The sequence below is a fragment of the Silurus aristotelis genome (genome assembly GCF_946808225.1).
Source record: "Silurus aristotelis genome assembly, chromosome: 10".
NCBI lineage: Eukaryota > Metazoa > Chordata > Actinopteri > Siluriformes > Siluridae > Silurus > Silurus aristotelis.
In genome coordinates this window covers 834666-852165 of record NC_139583.1, presented here as the reverse complement: position 1 = coordinate 852165, position 17500 = coordinate 834666, and the positions used below count along the sequence as shown (strand labels likewise).

Below are 17500 nucleotides of genomic sequence, written 5' to 3'. Positions count from 1 at the left end.
GTGTGTGTGTAGAAGCGAGAGAAAAGGAAGGAGGAGGAGGAGAAGAGGAAGGAGTTTGTGCGAATGGAGAGAGAGCGAACACTCAACCGACTGCGTTCCTTCAGAGAGGTGATTATTACCCACAATCCTCTCTGCTCGCACCAGTCTGTGTGTTTGTGTGTGTGTGTGTGTGTGTGTGTGTGTGTTCTTTTTATCCAATTTATTATTAGCATGAAGCAAATCGTATTTAAATCACTGTGTGTGTGTGTGTGTGTGTGTGTGTGTGTGTGTGTGTGTGTGTGTGTGTGTGTTCTCAGAGAGGTCAAGGTCAATTCCTGGTGAAGACACATCGCCCCAACAAGCCCCGCCCACCCAACCTTTTCTGCACTGACTCTGACCAGCCCATGTCAATCATCACACTAACTCCACCCACACAAGCAAGTAGCTCCACCCCCAAACCAAGAGGGAAGGGGCGGGGTCAGAAGCAGAGGGATATCCCAGTGCACATACTGTTACCTTCAGGAGCTGGAGGGGTGGGGCAAGAGCAGGCTCTGACTCCTCCCCTTAATCCCCCTCCACCACCCCCACCTCCTCCCCCTCCATTAGCCCCACCCCCTCCATTAGCCCCACCCCCTCCGTCAGGCGCACCTCTTCCACTCAGTAATAAAGCACCGGCTGGAATTCCTACTGCGGGTGAGGCTCCGCCCACAAATCACACAAATCATTGATTATTATTAAAGATAAATAATGATTATTAATTGATTATAAAACATTATCAGAAGTAATGATCTGAAACCCACTGAAACTGATTAAAATGTACTGCTTATGAAAGAATAAATGGATAATGAATTGTGTTTATTATCAGTAGTGATCAGTGCTGATTAACTAAAGTAATAATGTGTAGTTTAATGATTATTGTGTAGTGCGGATGATTGATTACTTGGTGAGAAATTCTGTATGGATGATGGATTATTGCTGAGCAGCTCAGAACTGATGCATTATTGATTATTGATTGTGTTCAGGGTCGATGGATGATGTTCTGGCCTCCCTACAGAGGGGGCGTATTCACCTGCGTAAAGTCACGCCCAATCCACCAGCCGTTCCCATGAAGCCCGGAAACTTCCGAGACAGTTTGCTATCTGCGATTCGTCAGGGCGTGACTTTAAAGAAAACCCCGCCCCCTGTAAGCCCCGCCCGCTCACAAGACTCCGAGCTGGAGCTGCGCATCAAGGAGGCTATGAGGAGGATGAAGAACGTCTCTAACGAATCTGATGATGAAGAACGTTCAGACTCCCCGCCGGGAGAGTGGGACAGCTAGGGGGTGCACACACACACACACACACACACACACACACACACAGGGCTATGTGGTGTTTAAAAATGTAGCTATTTGAATGTTATAGAAATACAAATCAAGCACTTTAAATGAGGTAGAAATGAAAGAGGAGGATTGTGTTTCAGAGTTTGGTTATTTTTCTGTTTATGTTTACATCAAAATAAAGAAATGAATGTGTACAGAGAGAATCTGAGTTTATCACAGTGCTGTGAATTATTTTAATAATGAAAGTGATTCTGATTTGGAAAGTGTATTAACTCTGTCAGATCCTGATCCCCCTCTTTCAGCATTATTTAACTGTTTATTCTTATAATTAAATACACAAACTTTTTCCACCTGCCTCTGTGTGTGTGTGTGTGTGTGTGTGTGTGTGTGTGTGTTAAAAGACAGTAGGTTAAGATCTGAGTGTGACGGTGCAGCATGGCCAAGAGAGAAGAGATCTGCAGGAATTTACCTTCTGCAACTGTGAGGCTGAGCTCAGCCTGTAGGTGGCGCCCGAGTCACACAAAATCAAAACAAGTTTTACCTGTATATTGGATATGACGGAATATTTTTGCAGCTCAGAGACAAAAATCTGGTGTCGGCATTTAAACATTTTATAAATTTTTCAGATAAATTACAAATCAGACCGCAATCTATTTAAAAACGATTTAACCAACTACTTTACAACTACAAAATTTGGGAAATACAATAAGGGAATAAACAATATGAGTAAAAATGTGGGTGTTTTTCCAAAAAAAAATAAAAACAGCAAAATGAAAATACTGTAAAAGAAATAAAGTCTCTAGAGTTACTGTATTTGGAAACTGTACAATTTGACAAGATATAATGATTGTTTTAAATAAAATAATCTTTTAAAAAAGTACATTTATTAAACTACTGGCTGGTGGGTTCTCATGAATAAGTAAATATGACCACGCCCCTGTACTGATGTTGGTGAAATGCCTGAAATAAATGCAAAGTATTAATTTAAATCCTCTGTTTCTCCACATTCAGAATGTATTCATATTAGTGTTACCATGACAACCGAACTACATCCATTACTACTGTGAGCTACGTTCACTAGCGAACACTGAGCACTGGTGCTGCTGGGAAAGTGCTCATCTTCACCATCATGGACATTTATCTGTGGTCATGTTTAGTGACCTCATACCCAGAGATCATGCAACTTTCCAGCGAAGCTCAGGATCTGAAACAGGGTGAAGGAGAGGAACATGTGGAGGAACAGCACTGAGTTCCAGCTCAAACCAATAGTTTCAGACTAGATTTCAAATTCAAGCAGCTTGTTTCCATGGAAACAGCCATCAAGATCAAGAGACGGACAATGATTTCTCACACACACATCAATGGGACAAAAGTGAAGTTCAACTACAGAAATTCTTGAAACCAACACACACACACACACACACACACACACAGCAGCAGCAGCTCACTGTACAGTGTGTGTGGGATGAAGTTTCCAAGGCAACACGTTCTCTTACAGATTTGCAGCAGCTCCAACTCCCACTCACTGTGTTTCTCCCCCTACAATTCCCACACACACACACACACACACACACCTGGACCCTCTACACCCTCCCCCCCTTTCAAATCATCTCTATAGTCTTTAGGTTGCTTGAGGAGGATGAGGAGGAAGATGTTTCAGTTCTCACAACTGTTTAACTGAACAATAACGATTCACACACACACACACACACACACACACACACACACACACACACATTTTATATAACACATTATATATATTGCATGAGTTTGGAGTTTTTTCTGTTTCCGCACAGCAGTGAAATTCTCTTTAAATCAGTTTTATTTGTGTAGCGTTTTTAACATTGGACATTTTCACACAGCAGCTTCACACAGCTAAAGTTTTAAAGTTGTATAAAAGAATGCAGAAGTTTGTTTCCTATAAATGTGGATTTCTCCAAAAGCTCCAATGAGTCCCAACACTGAGTTTTTATCCATTTACGGTTACATTTAATGTTCCTTATATACCGGAACTGATATTATAGCAGCTATAAACGCTCATTCCCTCACCATCCTCTTTCTCTCCTTCTGCGTCTCTGTTAATGTACAACCCAGATCTTCACGTTACCATGGAAACCCTGTAGAAGTGTAAACTCCTCTGTCCTGCACTGACACTGGAGACTCCTTCCCTACACCTCACACACACTCATCCCTGTGAACGAGGCGTTACTATGGAAACAATGATGTACCAGAGCGAGCACATCGATCTCACCCTCTCAGTTTAATTCACCTCAAATCTAAAAAAAAAAACAAAATCACACAGAACAAGTTTTATATTTAAACTATATTTATAACAATTTCATTATTGTACATTATTGATCAGAAAAACAAACAAACAAACAAACAAACAAAACCAGAGGAAAGTGTCCTAAACATAATACACACCAGGAAGCATGTGTGTGTGTGTGTGTGTGTGTGTGTGTGTGTGTGTGTGTGCGCGTGCATGTGCACGCATGTGTATGTGGTGTCTAAAATATTGTCAGCATTGTGGAATCTCGAGATTTTGGACCAGTCCATTTTACGGTTATGCTATAAACTGTGATAAACTTCACATACATACACACACACACACACACACACACACACACACACACACACTCCCAAAAAAGCTCCTGAACAAACATTTTACTTTTCTTTATCAAAATCCACTAAACAAACACACACTCACACACACACACACACACTTGAGGGAAGCACATAACTCACAACACTGTGTGTGTGTGTGTGTGTGTGTGTGTGTGTGTGTGTCCCACATGCACACACCAATCAGAAATCAGATAAAGTTCACAGCATAGAGTTCAGAAACCAACCAATCAGAACAGCTCTATATAAAAATGTATTGAAACAAAGCCCCGCCCCCTTTCTGATCTACTGTATTGCACTCAAGTGTGTGTATTAGTGTGTGTGTGTGTGTGTGTACCGCATGTAGAGTGTGTATGAGATTGGTAAGGGGAAAAAAAGCTACCCTCAGGCACTTTGTGACACTGCAGTTTGTGTGTGTGTGTGTGTGTGTGTGTGTGTGTGTGTGTGTGTGTGTGTGTGTGAGAAAGAAAACAGGTGTGTGTGTAAATGAGTGCTGTAACTTACACCTGAGATCACCACCTTAATGTATATACTGTAGTGTTCTGTGTATTAATACCTGTGTGGTTGTGTGTGTATGTGTGTATGTGTGTGTGTGTGTGTGTGTGTGTTTTATTACATTATATTACAAAATATAATGTAATATAAAGATTTATGGCTCTCACTCCCTAAATATTGAGTTATTAGATTGTGTGTGTGTGTGTGTGTGTGTGTGTGTGTGTGTGTGTGTGTGTGTGTTAGTTGTCCATGCCCAGGTGAGACAGGCCCTGGCGGACCTCATGCAGTTCATCTATTTTGCCATCCAGCAGCTCCATGAACTTCTTCAGTTCGTTCTTCATGGCTCCGTGTCGCTGCTGTCCTTCACTCACTTCACTCTGCAGCGCTACCACACGCCCACGAACCTCCTGATTGGCCAGTTCCGCCGCCTGTCAACACACAGCACCCAATCAGACCCCATACAGGGAGCAAAGATTACCAGAATATTTCACGTTTTAATCACAGACACCCCCCACACACACACACACACACACACGCGCGATATTACTTGAGGCTGTGTTTCCGAGAGAGAGAAAGAGAGAGAGAGAGTGTGTGTGTGTGTGTGTGTGTGTGTGTGTGTGTGTGTGTGTGTGTGTGTGCAGTAAAATGGATTGTGCAAGTGTGTGTTTAATTTGCAAGTTTGCAGCTTACCTTTTGCTGTGACACACAATCAAGGAATGACAACCATGAACACAGGACGACAGGTGTGTGTGTGTGTGTGTGTGTGTGTGTGTGTGTGTGTATGTGTGTGTGTGAGAGAGAGAGAGAGATGAAGTTTCACATGGCGTCGGCGTCCTGCCCCCCCCCCACTGCTTATTTTGTCTCAGGCCTGTTAGAGGCCGTGTCAGTAAAGTGGGACGTCCTGCTACTATGCTGCTTTTGCAAGGACTGTCTATAAACCCTCGTTTAAACAGGTGTGTGTGTGTGTGTGTGTGTGTGTGTGTGTGTGTGTGTGTGTGTGTGTGAGAAAGAAAGAGTCAGGAATGTGTGAAAATATTTGGGAGAACATGAGAGATTTGTGTCAGAACATTTGGAGAGCATGTAGACAATGTGTGGAGATTGGTGGATGAATGTGGAGAGCGTGTGGATAAATGTGGAGAGCGTGTGGAGAGCGTGTGGATGAATGTGGAGAGCGTGTGGATGAATGTGGAGAGCGTGTGGAGAGCGTGTGGAGAGTGTGTGGAGAGTGTGTGGATGAATGTGGAGAGTGTGTGGATGAATGTGGAGAGTGTGTGGATGAATGTGGAGAGTGTGTGGAGAGTATGTGGAGAGTGTGTGGAGAGTATGTGGAGAGTGTGTGGAGAGTATGTGGAGAGCGTGTGGAGAGTGTGTGGATGAATGTGGAGAGTGTGTGGATGAATGTGGAGAGCGTGTGGATGAATGTGGAGAGCGTGTGGATGAATGTGGAGAGCGTGTGGATGAATGTGGAGAGCGTGTGGATGAATGTGGAGAGCGTGTGGATGAATGTGGAGAGCGTGTGGATGAATGTGGAGAGCGTGTGGATGAATGTGGAGAGCGTGTGGATGAATGTGGAGAGCGTGTGGATGAATGTGGAGAGCGTGTGGATGAATGTGGAGAGCGTGTGGATGAATGTGGAGAGCGTGTGGATGAATGTGGAGAGCGTGTGGATGAATGTGGAGAGCGTGTGGATGAATGTGGAGAGCGTGTGGATGAATGTGGAGAGCGTGTGGATGAATGTGGAGAGCGTGTGGATGAATGTGGAGAGCGTGTGGATGAATGTGGAGAGCGTGTGGATGAATGTGGAGAGCGTGTGGATGAATGTGGAGAGCGTGTGGATGAATGTGGAGAGCGTGTGGATGAATGTGGAGAGCGTGTGGATGAATGTGGAGAGCGTGTGGATGAATGTGGAGAGCGTGTGGATGAATGTGGAGAGCGTGTGGATGAATGTGGAGAGCGTGTGGATGAATGTGGAGAGCGTGTGGATGAATGTGGAGAGCGTGTGGATGAATGTGGAGAGCGTGTGGATGAATGTGGAGAGTGTGTGGATGAATGTGGAGAGTGTGTGGATGAAGATTTGGGATTGTTTGTGTATAAATGTATAAGGATACTTGGGAGAAGGTGTGAACATTCGGGAGAATGTTTGTGGAAACACTGGAGAAAGTGGAAGAACATTACAGAATGGATGAGAATCTGGTTTGGTCCACCTCACAGCTGTATCTCTCACACACACACACACACACACACACACACACACACACACACACACACACACACACGATCTGTAGACATGTTGTATGCAGCTCACAATGAGATTCATTGAGCTGGTGTGATCATATGAGCATATTAGTGGGGTTCAAAGTGAGTGTTTGTATACGTGTGAGTGTGTGTGTGTGAGTGTGTGTGTGTGTGTGTGTGTGTGTGTGTGTGTGTGAGTGTGTGTGTGCATACATACCTGTAGCTTGGCATTGAGGTTGTCACACTCAGACATGAGCTGTGGAATTATTTCAGCCTGCTTTCTCAGATTCTCCAGCTCCTACCACACACACACACACACACACACACACACACACACACACACAATCAGTACTTAGAGCTCAGACAGGGCTTCTGTGGGGGTGTGATGGGAATGACTCACATCTTTTGGGCTTCTGTCTGTGTGTGTGTGTGTGTGTGTGTGTGTGTGTGTTAAAAGGATTACAGCCTATTTAAACTCTTATTACCAGAACACACTCTCTCTCTCTCTCTCTCACACACACACACACACACACACACACACACACACACACACACACACACACACACACACACACACACACCCCTAATCTCACTATAAATCTACCGTCTCCACACACACCCCATTATCTGCACTTGCTAGGGTACAGCGCGCACACAATGTGTAGATTAGATGTGTATGATGTGTTTTGTGTGGATTAGACATGTATGATGTGTAGATTAGGTGTGTATGATTCATTTTGTGAGGATAAGACATGTATGATGTGTTTTGTGTGGATTAGACATGTATGATGTGTAAATTAGGTGTGTATGATTAATTTTGTGAGGATAAGACATGTATGATGTGTTGTGTAGATTAGACATGTATGATGTGTAGATTAGGTGTGTATGATTCATTTTGTGAGGATAAGACATGTATGATGTGTTGTGTAGATTAGACATGTATGATGTGTAGATTAGGTGTGTATGATTAATTTTGTGAGGATAAGACATGTATGATGTGTTGTGTAGATTAGACATGTATGATGTGTAGATTAGGTGTGTATGATTCATTTTGTGAGGATAAGACATGTATGATGTGTTTTGTGTAGATTAGACATGTATGATATGTAGATTAGGTGTGTATGATTCATTTTGTGAGGATAAGACATGTATGATGTGTTGTGTAGATTAGACATGTATGATGTGTAGATTAGGTGTGTATGATTAATTTTGTGAGGATAAGACATGTATGATGTGTTTTGTGTAGATTAGACATGTATGATATGTAGATTAGGTGTGTATGATTCATTTTGTGAGGATAAGACATGTATGATGTGTTGTGTGTGGATTAGACATGTATGATGTGTAGATTAGGTGTGTATGATTCATTTTGTGAGGATAAGACATGTATGATGTGTTGTGTAGATTAGATGCGCATGATTCGTTTTGTGTAGATTAAACGCTGGAGATAAACATTCCTTACTGATTATAAACACATCATTAGTGAGGAACATTAAGAGCAGATTATAATCACTGTAATCTGTGTGTGTGTGTGAGTGTGAGTGTGTGTGTGTGTGTGTGTGTGAGTGTGTGTGTGTTTTACCTGCTCTTTGTCCTTTATGTCGTTCTCAAGTTTCTGCACTCGGGTACTCAGCTGAGTGTTTCTCTCTTTCTCCTGATTCACCGCCTTACACAATGCCTCCAGGTCTGTAATCTATTCACACACACACACACACACACACACACACACCATGTCCTGTGCCTCTTCAGTACACACCCACACACAGTCCTAATAAAGATGATGTGCATGTGGGGTATGTGTGGGGGGAGAGATTTGGGGTGTGTGGGTGTGTGTGTGTGTGTGTGTGTGTGTGTGTGTGTGAGACCTTGTTCTTGAGTGTAGTGTTCTCCTCCTGGCATGCAGCAGTGTGTGATTTCCACTTCTCCACGCTGCTGTTTGCCTCCTGCAGAGCCTCTGTCAGCTGAGCGTTACTCTCCTTCAGGGCCTGCATCTCCGACTCGTACTGGTTAGTGCTACACACACACACACACACACACACACACACACACACACACACACACACACACACACACTATTGTAGAGGTGATACATTTTACAGCTTTATGCAAATCAACAGCTGGACTGCTGTCAGTGTTTTTATCACTACAGTCCATGTGTGTGTTCACTTAAAGACATAAACGAGTGTGCGTATGAGTGTGTATGAGTGTGTGCGTGCATGTGTGCGTGAGTATGAGTGTGTGTGAGTGCGTGTAAGTGTGATTGTGTGTGTGCACACGAGTGTGTGTATGAGTGTGTGCGCGTGCGTGTGTGCACGAGTATGAGAGTGTGTGTGTGCGTGTGCGTATGAGTGTGTGTAAGTGTGTGCGTGAGTACGAGAGTGTGTGTATGTGTGTGCAAGAGTGTGTAAGTGTGTGCGTGAGTATGAGAGTGTGTAAGTGTGTGAGTGTGTGCGTGAGTATGAGAGTGTGTGTATGTGTGTGCAAGAGTGTGTAAGTGTGTGCGTGAGTATGAGAGTGTGTAAGTGTGTGAGTGTGTGCGTGAGTATGAGAGTGTGTGTATGTGTGTGCAAGAGTGTGTAAGTGTGTGCGTGAGTATGAGAGTGTGTAAGTGTGTGAGTGTGTGCGTGAGTATGAGAGTGTGTGTATGTGTGTGCATGAGTGTGTAAGTGTGTGCGTGAGTATGAGAGTGTGTGTATGTGTGTGCATGAGTGTGTAAGTGTGTGCGTGAGTATGAGTGTGTGTGTATGTGTGTGCATGAGTGTGTAAGTGTGTGCGTGAGTATGAGAGTGTGTAAGTGTGTGAGTGTGTGCGTGAGTATGAGAGTGTGTATGAGTGTGTAAGTGTGTGTGTGCGTGAGTATGAGAGTGTGTGTATGAGTGTGTGTGTGCGTGAGTATGAGTGTGTGTAAGTGTGTGTGTGCAAGTGTGTGCATGTGTGTGTACGTGAGTATGAGAGTGTGTAAGTGTGTGTGTGTGTGTGTAAGTGTGATAGTGTGTACCTCTGTTCCACAGCAGACTTCGGTCGGGGTTTCTCGTTCATCAGCACGGTGTTGTCTGGTGTGTGTGAGATTTTATCATCGTCTGTTCCATTCATACTTGATGCCTGATTGGACACCGGAGTCTCACGGCCCGATTCCTAACAGAATCACAACAATTATTTACCCACCGTACACATACACCGGTACACACCGTACACATTTTCCCCCATTACTGTTTGTGTAACCTGCTGCTGCTGTAACACAATCATTTCCTGCATAGGATCAATAAAGTATTTGTACGTCCAAGTTACAGCGTTACCAAAACAAATCTAATCATTCGGCTGCAAACTGATCAGGTTTTAAAGCGGCCATCAGTCTCCTTCAGCAGCTGCCGGATTTACACTCGTTACAAAAGAAAAGAAATGATGGACAGAGCACCGAGTCTGAGAGGAGAAAAAAGACGAGGAGGAAATGAGCAGGACATGTACACTCCACACAACACTGAACTCCACACTGATATGGAAATGACAACGGGTCAAATGTAGCATAGATTAACACACACACACACACACACACACACACACACACACCACCATAGACACACACACACAAAATATACACCACCATAGACACTATCACACACACACACACACCACCATAGACACTATCACACACACACACCCCACCATAGACACACACACAAAATATACACCACCATAGACACTATCACACACACACACACACACACCACCATAGACACACACACAAAATATACACCACCATAGACACTATCACACACACACACACACCACCATAGACACACACACAAAATATACACCACCATAGACACTATCACACACACACACACACACCACCATAGACACCACCACACACACACACCCCACCATAGACACACACACAAAATATACACCACCATAGACACTATCACACACACACACACACCACCATAGACACACACACAAAATATACACCACCATAGACACTATCACACACACACACACACCACCATAGACACACACACAAAATATACACCACCATAGACACTATCACACACACACACACACCACCATAGACACACACACAAAATATACACCACCATAGACACTATCACACACACACACACCCCACCATAGACACACACACAAAATATACACCACCATAGACACTATCACACACACACCCACTCACACACACACACACACACACTATACACCACCATAGACACACACACACACAAAATATACACCACCATAGACACCATCACACCCACCCCACCATAGACACTATCACACACACAAAATATACACCACCATAGACACACACACACACACACACACACACACACACACCACCATAGACACACACACACACCACCATAGACACACACACACCACCATAGACACACACACAAAATATACACCACCATAGACACTATCACACACACACCACCATAGACACACACAAAATATACACCACCATAGACACTATCACACACACACCCACTCACACACACACACACACACTATACACCACCATAGACACACACACACAAAATATACACCACCATAGACACACACACACACACACACACACACACACACACACACACACACACCACCATAGACACACACACACACACACACACACACCACCATAGACACACACACAAAATATACACCACCATAGACACTATCACACACACACACAAAATATACACCACCATAGACACTATCACACACACACACACCACCATAGACACTATCACACACACACACACCCCACCATAGACACACACACAAAATATACACCACCATAGACACTTTCACACACACACACCACAATAGACACTATCACACACACACACCCCACCATAGACACACACACAAAATATACACCACCATAGACACTATCTATCACACACACACACACACACACTATACACCACCATAGACACACACACACAAAATATACACCACCATAGACACCATCACACACACACACACACACACACACACACACCCCACCATAGACACACACACACAAAATATAGACCACCATAGACACTATCACACACACGCACACCCCCCACCTCACCATAGACACACACAAAATATACACCACCATAGACACTATTACACACACACACACACACACACACACACACACACCACCATAGACACACCACCATAGACACACACCACCATAGACACACACCACCATAGACACACACACAAAATATACACCACCATAGACACTATCACACACACACACACACACACCACCATAGACACACACACAAAATATACACCACCATAGACACTATTACACACACACACACACACACACACACACACACACCCCCCACCATAGACACACACACACACACACACACAAAATATACACCACCATAGACACTATCACACACACACACACACACACACACACACACACACACACACACACACAATACACCACGATAAACACAGCTACACACACACCCACACACACTATTCACCACAACAATGGTCAGAAGTGTGTGTACGCGTGTAGACCGGTCAGAAGTGTGTGTACGCGTGTAGACCGGTCAGAAGTGTGTGTACGCATGTAGACCGGTCAGAAGTGTGTGTACGCATGTAGACCGGTCAGAAGTGTGTGTACGCATGTAGACCGGTCAGAAGTGTGTGTACGCGTGTAGACCGGTCAGAAGTGTGTGTACGCGTGTAGACCGGTCAGAAGTGTGTGTACGCGTGTAGACCGGTCAGAAGTGTGTGTACGCGTGTAGACCGGTCAGAAGTGTGTGTACGCGTGTAGACCGGTCAGAAGTGTGTGTACGCGTGTAGACCGGTCAGAAGTGTGTGTACGCGTGTAGACCGGTCAGAAGTGTGTGTACGCGTGTAGACCGGTCAGAAGTGTGTGTACGCGTGTAGACCGGTCAGAAGTGTGTGTACGCGTGTAGACCGGTCAGAAGTGTGTGTACGCATGTAGACCGGTCAGAAGTGTGTGTACGCATGTAGACCGGTCAGAAGTGTGTGTACACATGTAGACCGGTCAGAAGTGTGTGTACACATGTAGACCGGTCAGAAGTGTGTGTACGTGTAGACCGGTCAGAAGTGTGTGTACACATGTAGACCGGTCAGAAGTGTGTGTACACATGTAGACCGGTCAGAAGTGTGTGTACACATGTAGACCGGTCAGAAGTGTGTGTACGCATGTAGACCGGTCAGAAGTGTGTGTACACATGTAGACCGGTCAGAAGTGTGTGTACGCATGTAGACCGGTCAGAAGTGTGTGTACACATGTAGACCGGTCAGAAGTGTGTGTACACATGTAGACCGGTCAGAAGTGTGTGTACGCATGTAGACCGGTCAGAAGTGTGTGTACACATGTAGACTGGTCAGAAGTGTGTGTACGTGTAGACTGGTCAGAAGTGTGTGTACACATGTAGACTGGTCAGAAGTGTGTGTACACATGTAGACCGGTCAGAAGTGTGTGTACACATGTAGACCGGTCAGAAGTGTGTGTACACATGTAGACTGGTCAGAAGTGTGTGTACACATGTAGACTGGTCAGAAGTGTGTGTACACATGTAGACTGGTCAGAAGTGTGTGTACGTGTAGACTGGTCAGAAGTGTGTGTACACATGTAGACTGGTCAGAAGTGTGTGTACACATGTAGACCGGTCAGAAGTGTGTGTACACATGTAGACCGGTCAGAAGTGTGTGTACACATGTAGACCGGTCAGAAGTGTGTGTACACATGTAGACTGGTCAGAAGTGTGTGTACACATGTAGACTGGTCAGAAGTGTGTACCTGCGAGTGGTTGCTGGTTGCGTCTGCTTTCTCCTGTGATTTCTCTCGTGCCATTTTTGCTGCATCTTTCACTTCCTGGAACTTTTCAGCAAACTGCAAAACACACACACACACACACACACACACACACACACACACACACACACACACACACACACACACACACACACACACAGGTGTACACCTTATAAGCTCACATCTGTAAGTGCATGTGTGTAAATGTGTGTGTGTGTGTGTGAGAGAGACTGTTCAGACCTTGGACAGCTGCTGTTCAGAGGAGAACCCGAGACCGAACACTGTGTTTGCGCGGCTGTCAGCCCACTGGCCAAACTTCTGTGACGTCTTAGTGAAGGTCATGTTGGGGGTGATGGTGCTATTAATGATCACCTACACACGAACACACACACACAATATATACATGACTATCAATGTTGTCTCTTCAGGAACTTTCTAGCAAAAAGAACACAACTAAATACAACTCTAAATAGCAGACAGCTGCTGTGTGATGCAACGGAGTAATTAGGATTTTTATCTCATGGCAACGTCAAACAGAGCACAAATTAACGTCAGACTGAAACCACCTCCATCACTTTGTCTAATCTCTCTCTCTCTCTCTCTCTCTCTCTCTCTCTCTCTCTCTCTCTCTCTCTCTCTCTCACACACACACACACACACACACAAAGGAAACAAATGTGTTTCCTTTTGCTAATCAGATAATGAAGATTTAATCCATTTTATGCTGCTCAAACATGACTAAAACTGAAGCTACACACACTACTGTCTGCAGTAAGAAAGACAACCGAGAATGAAAACTTCCTTCTAGAAGGAATAATAACCCCAAAATACCCCAACATCACTATACCCCCAATGACCCAACCCCCACCACTATACCCCCAATGACCCAAACCCCACCACTATACCCCAATAACCCAGCCCCCACCACTATACCCCCAATGACCCAGCCCCCACCACTATACCCCCAATGACCCAACCCCCACCACTATACCCCCAATGACCCAACCCCCACCACTATACCCCCAATGACCCAGCCCCCACCACAGTAACAGAGATCCCTCATGTCTGTGTTGCCTTCTGGTTCTCCCTTTTAGTTATGCTGCTATAGCGAGTCTTGCCGGAGTCCAAACTGCACAGTGACTTTAACTCTCATGCAACAATAGGTACACTTAATAATCCATATCCTTCTCTTCCTGTCACCCTCTCTCTCTCTCTCTCTCTCTCTCTCTCTCTCTCTCTCTCTCTCTCTCTCTCTCTCGTTAAACATGCTCCTGAGGCTCCAGTGACCACTGTTCCTGCCCCTCTCCCCCCCGTGGATCTTCCCACTTCATCCAGGCCTGCCTGGATTGGATGTCAACAGTCTCCTACACTGATGTCAACAGTCTCCTACACTGACTCAGAAATACACTTCGCTTTTGATCATCATCACTGCACCCCGCAACATTGTATACCCGCCACAAATGGACATTCGGTGTAACCCAGATGAGGATGGGTTCCCTCTTGAGTCTGGTTCCTCTCAAGGTTTCTTCCTTATGCCATCTCGGGGAGTTTTTCCTTGCCACAGTCGCTAGTCGCCACCGGCTTGCTCATCAGGGACAAACTTACTCATAAAGAACATATTCATTTTTAATCACCGCATTATCTGTGTAAAGCTGCTTTGAGACAATGTTCATTGTTAAAAGCGCTATACAAATAAAAATGAATTGAATTGAATTGAAAATTGAAGTAACCCCCAATGACCCAACCCCCACCACAGTAACCCCCAATGACCCAACCCCCACCACAGTAACCCCCAATGACCCAACCCCCACCACAGTAACCCCCAATGACCCAACCCCCACCACAGTAACCCCCAATGACCCAACCCCCACCACAGTAACCCCCAATGACCCAACCCCCACCACAGTAACCCCCAATGACCCAACCCCCACCACAGTAACCCCCAATGACCCAACCCCCACCACAGTAACCCCAATGACCCAACCCCCACCACAGTAACCCCAATGACCCCAACCCCCACCACAGTAACCCCAATGACCCCAAACCCCACCACAGTAACCCCAATGACCCCAAACCCCACCACAGTAATCCCAATGACCCCAAACCCCACCACAGTAATCCCAATGACCCCAAACCCCACCACAGTAATCCCAATGACCCCAAACCCCACTACAGTAACCCCAATGACCCCAAACCCCACTACAGTAACCCCAATGACCCCAAACCCCACCACAGTAACCACAATAACACCATTCTCCCCTAGAAACAACCACAGACCAGAACACATTGTTTACATTTTTGTTAATTACAACGTTCACTTTGTCCTTTACACACCGCAGTGTGTAATATACAGGTTTACTGGCGGTGCTACTTTGTGTTTTGTGTATTTGTCTTACACTGTCGTGTGTTGTCTTTGCACTGTTTGCACTCGATGCACTTTATGTGGTGAGGACACTTACAGTCCTTAACCTTCTGTTTTCTGTGATTGTTGTATGGAGCATCAGGGTTCAGGAGGAACGTTGTTTCATTTCACTGTGTAATGCGTCAGATATTTATGGTTGAAATGACGATAAAAGCTTCTTGACTTGACATAAGCAGACATGCAACATCTAAAATCTGCAGTGTGTGTGTGTGTGTGTGTGTGTGTGTGTGTGTGTGTGTGTGTGTGTGTGTGTGTGTGTGTGTGTGAGTGAGAGAGAGAGAGAGAGAGAGAGAGAGAGAGAGAGAGAGAGAGAGAGAGAGAGAGAGAGAGAGAACGAGGAAGGCTGGAACATGGTATAATCTTCAAACTGATAGAGATCAGAAAGGTCATGAAACAGTTCCTCCACACACACACACACACACACACACACACACACACACACACACACACACACACACACACACACACACACACACACAATTTCCTCCTGCATCCATCAGTTATGTTGACAGGGAGTGAGAGCAGTGGGTTCCAATAGGAGACAGGTGGATTGTGTGTGCGCGTGTTGGAACTGAACACTGACATGACATCACTGTCCGGACACCGAGGAGCATCTCCATGGCAACACAGTGTACACGCAGAGCAGAAAGACGGTGTGTTCATCCTTAAACATCAAAGTCCTCTAAGACACATTTCATAAAACACACACATACGTTTTATTCACTACTAATAAGTTGATTACCACCAACACACTGTTGGAGAAATGCAGGTTGTGTTTGTTTGTTTGTTTAATATTTACCACATAAACGTGAGACACGGAAGGCTGAGGCACGTTTCTCAGGTTCAGAGCTTCCTCAGCGTTGCTATGGAAACAGCATCATTCTACTGCGAGGACGCCAAACTTTATTACTGTGCTCCATAATTTCATTATATGCCGCAGTCATGGAGGTTAAACACACACACACACACACACCCCCACACACACACACCCCCACACACACACACACACACACACCAAATCAGAGAAAGCAGGCATCACTACACAATATAACATATGGGTAAATGACAATACACAACACAAAACTACTAAATTATACACAACAAAAATCTACAAGACACTATACAATAAAATTCAACAATATGCAATGTGACACTACACAACACTATATGACAAACACTACACACCACTACATATCACTTCAACAATAAACAACACTACATATGACTATAATACACATGACACTACACTACAACAATGCACAACATAAAATTGCAAGACAATACACTTCAACGATACACAACATGATACTACCAATCACAAAGCGACCCATTCCACAATGCTGCACTTCACAGACGTACACAATTCTACAAGCACTACAATATTACACAATGCTACACATCACTACAAAGCAGTACACATGACTACACTAATTATTAAATCATACATCAGTGCACTGATACTACACAACACAACATTACACAACCACTATACATCATTATTCACCATTACACAAAACTAAAAATCCGTACATGAGAACATTACTCTGCTAGACAACATTGCTAGCATGGCTAGTTTTTTTAGCGTATTCATGAAGCCTGTAGT

The 17500-nt window shown here is 44.6% G+C and overlaps 2 protein-coding genes and 2 long non-coding RNA genes across 5 annotated transcripts in view; 1 reads left to right on the top strand and 3 right to left on the bottom strand.

Annotated features, from left to right (window-relative positions):
- whamm (WASP homolog associated with actin, golgi membranes and microtubules) overlaps nucleotides 1–1648 on the top strand; it is an 8341-nt gene extending 6693 nt beyond the window's left edge. Inside the window, exons 8-10 of the mRNA XM_083552379.1 lie at nucleotides 13–108; nucleotides 297–672; nucleotides 1002–1648. Coding sequence (XP_083408505.1) covers nucleotides 13–108; nucleotides 297–672; nucleotides 1002–1297 — 768 coding nt within the window. The 3' untranslated portion in view covers nucleotides 1298–1648. The remainder of the gene's footprint in view (nucleotides 1–12; nucleotides 109–296; nucleotides 673–1001) is intronic.
- A 1957-nt stretch (nucleotides 1649–3605) lies between these two features.
- The window catches only part of LOC310732198, a 57635-nt gene continuing 43740 nt past the window's right edge, over nucleotides 3606–17500 (bottom strand). The window contains exon 2 of the long non-coding RNA XR_014535376.1: nucleotides 3606–3987. This is a non-coding gene — a long non-coding RNA (uncharacterized lncRNA). The remainder of the gene's footprint in view (nucleotides 3988–17500) is intronic.
- Nucleotides 3606–17500, bottom strand: part of homer2 (homer scaffold protein 2) — a 21186-nt gene continuing 7291 nt past the window's right edge. For both annotated transcript variants that reach the window (XM_083552483.1, XM_083552482.1), the window contains exons 3-9: nucleotides 13716–13847; nucleotides 13461–13553; nucleotides 9651–9787; nucleotides 8518–8665; nucleotides 8235–8345; nucleotides 6870–6950; nucleotides 3606–4845 (exon numbers count right to left, since the gene is read on the bottom strand). In XM_083552483.1, the coding sequence (XP_083408609.1) occupies nucleotides 4657–4845; nucleotides 6870–6950; nucleotides 8235–8345; nucleotides 8518–8665; nucleotides 9651–9787; nucleotides 13461–13553; nucleotides 13716–13847 (891 nt within the window). In that variant the 3' untranslated portion in view covers nucleotides 3606–4656. The remainder of the gene's footprint in view (nucleotides 4846–6869; nucleotides 6951–8234; nucleotides 8346–8517; nucleotides 8666–9650; nucleotides 9788–13460; nucleotides 13554–13715; nucleotides 13848–17500) is intronic.
- The window catches only part of LOC310732230, a 1924-nt gene continuing 537 nt past the window's right edge, over nucleotides 16114–17500 (bottom strand). The window contains exons 1-2 of the long non-coding RNA XR_014535410.1: nucleotides 16697–17500; nucleotides 16114–16579 (exon numbers count right to left, since the gene is read on the bottom strand). The exon at nucleotides 16697–17500 is cut by the window's right edge and continues 537 nt beyond it. This is a non-coding gene — a long non-coding RNA (uncharacterized lncRNA). The remainder of the gene's footprint in view (nucleotides 16580–16696) is intronic.